The sequence below is a fragment of the Antrostomus carolinensis genome, unplaced genomic scaffold (genome assembly GCF_000700745.2).
Source record: "Antrostomus carolinensis isolate BGI_N321 unplaced genomic scaffold, ASM70074v2 scaffold18218, whole genome shotgun sequence".
Classification (NCBI taxonomy): domain Eukaryota; kingdom Metazoa; phylum Chordata; class Aves; order Caprimulgiformes; family Caprimulgidae; genus Antrostomus; species Antrostomus carolinensis.
This window is the reverse complement of record NW_010331122.1, coordinates 174,069-183,406: the sequence shown is the minus strand read 5'-3', so window position 1 is coordinate 183,406 and position 9,338 is coordinate 174,069. Positions and strand designations below refer to the sequence as shown.

At 34.3% G+C, this 9,338-nt stretch overlaps 1 protein-coding gene across 1 annotated transcript in view; it reads left to right on the top strand.

Moving 5' to 3' along the window:
• Positions 1-6,236: 6,236 nt before the first annotated feature.
• The window catches only part of LOC104528972 (WW domain-containing oxidoreductase), a gene marked incomplete at both ends in the record, with an annotated part of 18,933 nt that continues 15,831 nt past the window's right edge, over positions 6,237-9,338 (top strand). The window contains one exon of the mRNA XM_010173133.1: positions 6,237-6,325. Within this exon, the coding sequence (XP_010171435.1) occupies positions 6,237-6,325 (89 nt within the window). The remainder of the gene's footprint in view (positions 6,326-9,338) is intronic.

Genomic DNA, 9,338 nt, shown 5'->3' with positions numbered 1-9,338 from the left:
CAACCAGAAAGAAATGAATAAGTGTATTTTGCATTTCTTTTTAGAAAGAGATATAGTTTTAAAATTATTGGGGAATTTAAAATGACTCTTGTATGACCAAGAAAGCCCTTTCACATCCACCTTAAATATACAAACTAAACCTAGAGAATTTAGTCACATTGTTGTATTTGTGACATAGATTTTAAATTATAGGTAAATTAAGTATTTGGAAGAAGGAGAAATATTGCTGTGAACAGTGATTTGTTTAAATGTGAGGAACAAATTCTGGACTGGTGTATGACATCCTCAGAAACTGAACTCTTTTGTATCAGGTTGTCTTTGTCACTCTTCCACGTCTCTCGCCTTCAGAATTACAATGGCTCATTTGTTGTCTTTATATTTAATTTCTAGCTAAAGTAGGATTTAGACTTCTCTGTTGCTTTTATAACCCAGTTGAGCTCAACAGTTAAATTTCCAGTTCAGGTGTTTGTTCTAGAGTATCATGTGTGAGGAACTGCCAGTGCAACTTTAAGACATTTATTTACAGTACAATCCTACTACAGCTTGAGGGCTTCAGGTTTCTCTGAAGAGGCCTCTTATTACTCTAAGTTGTAGATGATGCCAAAAAGATAAACACTGTTCTCTGCCAAACATCCATAAATGCTCTGGAGAAGGGATAGAGACAAGGAAAATAATAATAATTCATTCTTCATGATATAATGTGGGTCCAAGGATGATCAGTAATCCTAGTAATTTACAGGCTCACATTGACCTAATAGGTCTTTATATTTGTGTTATTTACTTGACTTGGATGAAGGCAACCCCTCAGGAATTCCATTTTTGTGACGAATATGAAGATCTAGTTACTTAAGCAGGAAGAACTAGGCTTTACAAAATCAAGTTTTGGGAGAGCTCACACACAGCATGAAAACAGGATTGAGCATGATGAATAGTGGAGAAATATACACAAGTAAATTGCAAACAAAATACAGGTAAAACAAATATGTTGGGAAATAGTGAAACCAAGTATTACTAAAGAATTTTTTATTTCTAATGAAAAAAAAAGAAAAAACTTTTAATCTTTGATTTTCATGAAGAATCACAATTGGTCTCAGCTATTTCCTTCTACATCATGTATATGAGTTAATAAAATAGTATTTAGGAAACTGGTTTGTGTCATGTACCATCTTCTCTTGCATAAAGTCAGTGAAAATTTGAAAGTACTGTAAAGAAATTGCTGATATTGGAGGGAGGAGAAAAACTAGAAAAATTAGTGTAAAATTGTTCTACCATGATGTCTTCTAATGAACTTTATTAAGGCATATCAAATGTAGCAGAAGAACATATTACTAAAGCATCTAGCATGTATGTTGAATTACTCTTAAAGTGGTATGATTCATCTATCCCAATCAGTTCCATGAGAAGTAGCTGCAAAGCACACAAGTCGAAGCTGGCATTTTATAAATACAGTTTTGCATGAAGTACCAAATGTTGACTACATTAGAGACAATAATATTTACAGTCCTAATCCCGAGTGAAAGCCTTTTTCCCTATTATGTACCTCCATAAATAGTGCCTGGCACTGGCTATTGACTGTCATAAGCTATGTGTCAAATTGTCAGGCATGCTTCTAAAACATCCTCTACTTTGTCCTCAATATGGAAATATGGGTTTATTTGGGCATTGCTTGTCATATGCTGAGTTTTGGTTATTTGTTTACTTTACCTATTTTAAGATAATTCTGTAGGCTTTACATCAGCTTTGATGTCAAATTTTTTTTTCCATGAAGATTTTCTGTTTCTCACACTGCATATAAGAACTGTTTACATTCCAAGATGTTGTCATCAAGATTTTTCTTTATCAAATTGAACTGCTTTGTACCAGTTCATTATATTTTCAGTTCCTCAAACTTGGATATTTTTGTTGTTATGCTGTATATTCAGTTTTGAGTTACTGGCTTTTAAATACACAATATTTTTGAAAGTAAAATTGTACAGTAAATTATCTAGTGTCCACTATGTTACATTTTAAGTAGGCCCTTGCAAAATGACTTGTACTTACACTAAGATACACGGGCTACAGCATATTTATTAAGAGTCTTCAACTCTGTATGAAACTGGAGCAGTCAGAAGTAATGGTGTCTGCTGAAAGATTCTTTATCATATGAATTTACTTTTAGTCATCTATTATTTATTTCAGCTATTTTCTATGCCATTATAATAAATATTATGACAGAGAAAGCTTTTATGCTTCAACTTATTGTACTGCTCTTCACTTCCTTGCAATCCTTCAGGAAAATGTAGCTATGCTTTACCTATATTTAACGTAAATCATCACTTACATTTGAATGAAAAATTCACTATGAAAAAAGGCTTCTTCTTCAATACCAAGACACAAATGCACAATCATGTTTACTGCCAAACTACTCTACCATGCAGTGTTCATTTTTAAACAGTTTTTAAGCTGTAAAGTGAATACATTGCATATAGTGAAATTGCTTGCTTTCAGAATGTTTTCACTTTCTTAGTTTCTGGCTCAATAAGCATTTTTCTAGCATGAGTGCAAAATATAACCAATTGCACTTAGGCATTTTTAATATTTTTGCTCCGATACGGAGCAGCTTACTTACAAAGCTAAACAAACTGTTTTCTGGTGCTACTTAGAGTAAGGAAACTTACCTGGAAATATTGATGCAATACTTTTAGAATTGGGCATGAAATTGTGAAATACAAGATAAAGTTTTTTGCTGTCACTTTTCAAGATGTTATTGTGTTGTGTTTAAAAGAGGGCTTGGTAGGAACCAGCAAGTGATCCACCTTTGGCTGTTTCTTTGATGACAGGATGCTGATGCCCAGACCTTGATAGCCTTTGAACAGCTTTTTGGGCTTCATGAAACGCCAATACTCCCCATCCCAAAAACACTGTTTCAGTTGGTTGCAGCTGACCTTGTTTTCACAAGGTTCGGTAGAGAGCAGAAGCGTGTCCATCTCTTCTGCCTGTTGTCCTTTTGGTCAGTTTGGAAAGCTGGTCTAAGTGTAGTTGTGAAAGTGGTTTCAGACACAGTTGGGACATTTGTCAGGGGATCTGCAGCAAGGGCTCATTTTGCACAGGCTCTCAACAGTGCCACAGAGTAATGATCCAGTGATTTAGAAGTGAGCTCTTTAATTTTTTCTACATTCATTCTGTTATTTAGTTTCCCCTTAAATGATGTAATTGAAAATAAAGTAGTAGAGGGAGCATTAATATCTTCTGTTGATTTAATTTAAAAAAATTCTGGAGTTTTCTGCCTTGGTGTTTTGATTTTATGATGTCAGTTTTAAGACTATCTTCTGTATTTGGGGAAGTGACAACTCCCATTTAAGATTTCACGACATAAAATGAGGCATAATTCAGTACTGAAAATATGTGAAGTGAAATGGTGAAAGACACAAGCATAATACATTTATGACACATTAGATCAGGATTTGCAGCATAGCATTAACAATCAGTTCTGACTGTGGATTACAATTACAGTTACGATGCCTTTTAGCAAAAATCATTTTTTAGTTTTATTTTTTATTAAAAAAAAATGTTTTCTTCTATAAATACCACAATATGTGCTACCTAGGCTTACAGGGTTTTGGGAAAGAGGGAAACATTATAACAAAGGTAATACTGAGCTACTATGAGAAAACAAGCAAAAAACCTTCTACTTGTCACTGATTTGAGATATTTTTACATTATTCAGCACATACCTTGCAAATATATTGCTTTATTCGTAGCTTTTTTAAAAAGAAATTGTAATATAGAAGTAAGAATGGGAAAATTTGGAATGAAATTAAGTTGATACTAAAGACTTAGCATTTCACGTTCTCAAACTATAGTAGGAATTTATGATCTATAAAATACCTCTGTGGAGTGAGGGGTGCTTGAATCTCAGTTGACAAGAGAGAATCTGAAACAGAAGGGTTGGGGACCTTACCTAAGCTCATGGTATGTGAAATGATTTCTTCTCCAGTTACCGTTTGGAGAAAATGCTCATGCTTGGCTTTTTACAGGCCTTCAGAAGCTGAGGTGGCAAGTTCTGATCCAAGTGCTTTGGACGTCACATGCTCGAGTTCATCCTATGAGGAAAATGGAGCAAATGAGTGTTTCTGTGCTCAGTATGTACCTTGTGTATATGAGAATGAAATGCAGACTGTTTCCATCAGGTAACAGCAAGAACAGGGAGAAAGTTGAAAGAAAGATTATTTTGCCATTTGCCTTTGCTGACCTATCAAATGGAAAACTCATCTTTTTTTTTCCTTCTCCATTTTTCCTTTTTCAGGTCATTTTAGATACAGTTTCTTGAATTTCTTGACAAATGTTCTTTTTGTCTTTTTCTGTAACTGTTGTGCATCAAAGCTAAAAGAAATGAAAGTGAAGTGGTGTTAAATTGTTTTAAATAAATTATCTTACTGGCTGAAGAAAATGGGGTATGAATAGAAAGGTGGTCTCATTTCATTGGTAGAACTGGTACAGAAGACACATAAATATAGTTTGCATTTGCTACCTAATAGTCAACCATTTATCACTTTCAATAATTTATTTATTTTTTAATTTCTGATTTTTACATTTTTTTATATATTCATCCAAAAATCCAGGTCAATCTTAGTCTGTTCAGTTTCTATTTCTGAAAGTATTTTGGTGGTGTCATACTTTTTTTTTCTTTTGGAGTTGAAATACACACCTCTCTTCTGTTCTTGGAATCAGTAGCAGAAGCCTAACATGTGCCACCAAGAGGAAAAACATTACCTAAGTAATATTGTGTGGACTTCAATCTGTACCACCAAGAGAACAGTCACTAACAGCTTGTGTTATAGTCTGTTAAACTACTTGATTGTTATTTTTTTTTTACCCCCCTTATGTCCCTGTATTTGTAGCATTCTTGTCCTTTTACCCTTGGGAGAGACAAGGGAATGTTTCAGCTGAGGAAAGCAGAAGCAAAATAAACCCAACAATGCACACAACTTCTGTGTTAAATAACGACTTTGAACTGCAAAAGTTGAAGAGAAGTTGTTATTGAGCGCTATTGCATAATGCAAGGCAGCATTGCCTTTCTCAAGTCTTTGACCATCAAACAGAAGAAAACATTTACCCAGTGGGTCAAAATGAATTCCAGAATGATGTGCATCTCGTGAGGGTAAAAAAATCTTCATAGCAAAGATGAATTTATCCTTTTCAGACTCCATGAATTGATACATATGATGGGAACTGAACCTGTTGAAATTTTAGTTGTATTTAAAAAAATTAGCTGTATTTATTTTGCTGTCTTGGTAAGTCTGGCTGGAGCAGGAGAAAAGGGATTTGAGTGACACTCTGTTTAAACCCAACCTATAAGGTGATTGTACCAGGCAGAATGGGTGCTAGCAAAATAGAAAACAGATGTATGGAGAAAAGTACCAGATGTAATGAAACATGGAGATCAGATTAATTGCTTGAACTTGGGAGACAATGGGAGCACTCTTCTTGGCGTCCTTCTGCATGGACATGTGTGCTGCTTCCTTTTTGTTCCTCTGGAAATGCTCATTGTATAAACTTATTGAAAATATTGATATGAGTTGTTTTTGTGGTGCCTAAGGTTAGTACCATCAGGTTAACCCATCATTTTGGGGGATTGCACATCCTTTTCTAGGTGAAAAATTGGTTTTAGGTACATATGCAATTTCTTTAGAAGATATTATGCACTAGTAAATTCTTATTGTATGAAAAACTGTGTAGGCTGATCAGTTGTGCTCTATACTAATTTTATACTGTCTTTTATATCACCTGCTCCGAATGATAGATTGTTTTGGATTAATATGTGCAAGTTTGAATTTAGCTGGTTTTTATAGAGTATATACTGAATATTTTTATATTGTTATGGTATGTAAAAAAAATACCATGCATTAAGAATAATGTTTACTCTTCTTTTTATTTATTGAGTTACATAAGTTTCACCAGCTAAATGAAAGAAAAAAGACACCATATTAACCTTAACACTACCTTGTGTCAATTCATTGTATTCTATTAAGCTCTGTATTACACAGTGTATGTTTTTAGCAGAACCACAAAATTGCAATGCTCCTTTTGGCACTAAATGTTGTGCTCGTCCATTCTTTCTGATGATTTGTATTCACTTTGGGGTTATAATGTTAAACAAGGGAATCGGACAAGTTTCATAACACGTTTACTGTAACATGATACTGTGAACTAAACTTGCCGTTATTTATCTTTTTTTATATTTTCTCTTGCTCCAGCATAAAGCCAAGGTAGAAGCAATGACCTTAGACCTTGCTTCTCTTCAGAGTGTGCAGCACTTCGCTGAAGCATTCAAATCCAAGAATGTGTAAGTAGTCAGAAAATTACATGTAATAATTTCTTGTTATTTTAATGTCTTTATCTGTTGAGCACAGTTGGCAGAATTCACCATGGTTGGACTGATCAGCAACTACAGTTAGTGAAATAATCTTTTCACCGGAATTTTTTAAAATGTAAACAAAGATAATTTGTTTTCATCTTAAAAAATAATTACAGAACTCCTATTATTCAATGTGTAGCCCCAGCTTCAAAGGGGGCATTGATACCCTTGTAGGTATTGAAAAAGGCCAAAACTAAACTGCATAAAAACCAGCTCATTGCCTTTTATCAGTTTTGCAGTGGTTTGGAAAAAGTCAGGAATGAGCAATTAGTGCACTCATTGTCTTGCTTTATTTTCTAACCTTCTCTCTTTCTTTTTATTTTTAAAGTGTTTTAAAAAAAAATACCCATATGAGCCAGACAGCTCCATTTTCAAGATCTGTACCTGGAATAGTCCATAATTAAAAAAGAAAAAAAAAAAAAGAAAAAGGGAGAGAGGGGGTGATAATGACATCACGTAACAATAGACCAATTTATATGGAGATAAGCAGGTTCATTTCCAAATGGTCTGTTTAATTTAGCTTGAACAGAACAATGAATCTCTAAATTGAAGAAATTATTTGAAATCTTTAAGTGTCAACTTGTGACGATAAATTCCACACTTTGTGCTTTTATCCACAGTTTGACCTGTTGATTGTTGTGACTATTCAAACTTAGCTTTTTCATGCAAGTATTTCTCTAACACTTACACATCTTACTGTAGTTCTCAAAAGAATATAGCCTCTCTTAGCTTAGACAGCTTTGAAAATATATTTTGTAGGGAAAATATATTAAAAAGAATGTTTTTTCACTTTTGAAATACTGCCAAAGCTAAATCTCACATGGATAGACAGATGACATTTTAGTACTTAGAGGTCTTTGAGATGCAAAGCATTGTCAAAACTGACTTCTAACACAAGCTCCTTTACTGCTAAAGTCCTTGGTAACAATATTTTCTTATCATATCTATCATCTTCATATATTAAAACTTTCTTGAGATAGAAAGACAAATCCTTGCAGTATTGGTGCTTTAATGCTAACTTGGTTTCATAATATAAGAACAGTAAGTGTTTTAATTTAGCTTCTTCATGCTTTTAATGTGCTACATTTCTTTAAAAACTATATGGTACAGTGAAAAGTTAAAACCACTCTTCTTCCAAATGCAGCTCTTAACTTGATTTGTGTGTTGCAGATTGTATCATGGTCATCCTAGCTAGTCCTTTCGGTATGCATGTTTATAAACCTTAGAAGTGAACATGCTTAAATCAATTTTTGCCTGAGAACTTAGAAAATGAGAAGATATAGAATCACTAAAGATACAGAATCAGTAAAACCTATTTTGCTTTTGTTGGCATACATCGTTTTACCAGCGTAGGTCTGTTAAGCTACATTTTTCAATGATGGACAGGTTTTACTTATGTTTTACTCTCATTTTATTTGGAAAAATTTTAGTAATAGACAACATTTATAGCCTCTGCCTTGCCTTCAGATATTTCTGTCTTGAATCTGTGCTCAGACATGTGTGTGTCTGGCAGGCTACTCCAAGCATTATAGAAATGTCTAAGGTCTGTATCTGTTGTGAGACTTGTGGGGTTTTGACCAAAATGAATTTCCAGTTATATTTTGTTTAAAGTCTGAGGCTGGATGGAAACCAGACCCCACACACTGCCTGTAGCAGTAGATCTTTTATCTGATACAGATACAGAAGAGTTACCTTACAGTCATCTGCACTGGCAGGAGAATGGACTGGAAGACCTACTAGGTCTTTCTGGCTCTGATGTTTTCTGATTTAACTATGTCTGGATATAGTCAGAAAAGCAATTATATGGCAATAGCATCTTATTACTACAATGCTAGGCCTATATTTTTTGCAGCCCTAACATACACTAACTACTTTTGTCTCTTCATTTATTTGTTTTGCTGTGGTGTCCAGAGGCTTTTGTCAGATCAGTGATTCCTTTGCATTAGTAGCTTTATGAGCAATTGAAAGAAATCTTACAGGCTTCAGTGACAGACTGAGTCTTGTTCTTTATGCTTTAGCAAGTCTGTTAGATGGTAGCTTAACTTTCTTAAAAGGCTTTGATATTTCTGATTTCATGCACCTGTAGGAGAAGACATACTGTGCTACAGTCTCCCCAGTTCCCATGAGGTAGCTATAAGTCCTATTAATGAGCATAGTAAGAAGCATAATAAAATAGTAGGAAAAGCAAATAAAGTGTTTTTTTTCTTTAAACAAAACTATTGTTTAAATTCAGAGTTGTATCAATCCTGGTTTCTGGGGGAAAAAAACTACAATAATTTTAAAGTGTGAAGGAGAGATTTTATATGAATGTACACATTTTAATAAAGATCTGTATTTTTATTTCTCACAACACATTATGTGAAGGGCCATTTAGTATTCAGTGGTGAATATCTTAATAAACCTACCTGCACCCAGAAGTTTATCTGTTTAATTCCTCCAGTCCACTATTGCTTTCTGGGACACTGGTATTCTACAGAATCTGTTGGTCTTTGTGACACTGGACCTAATAAGTGAAAATTTATCAAACATAATAGATTTGCTTGTCTTTTGAAATTCTGCTTTTCTGGGACACTTTGTGGCTCTAGGTGCTATTTTTTGTCAGCACGTGTCGAAGTGTACTGATAGTCACATCACAACCTGGGGGCCTGTTCTTCCTTGGTTGATAGCTGTTGGAAAAGTCTTCAAGGACTGTTTCACAGATCTCTTCCTAGATGTGGAAACTAAAATAGAACTACTCTAGAAAAAGAACCCCTAGATTTTATTAAGTTAAAACATCAAAACCTACTGCAGCTGTGGAAAGTGGTAGTGGTGAGACTGCAGGGAACAGAGGGAAAATTGCTGAGATTGTAAATCTCCTGCCTTAATCAAATAACTTGTAGAGAAAAAAATATGCCTTCTTGAATGGGCTTGAGAATCTGAGAAATTCAGGAAACTACATGAA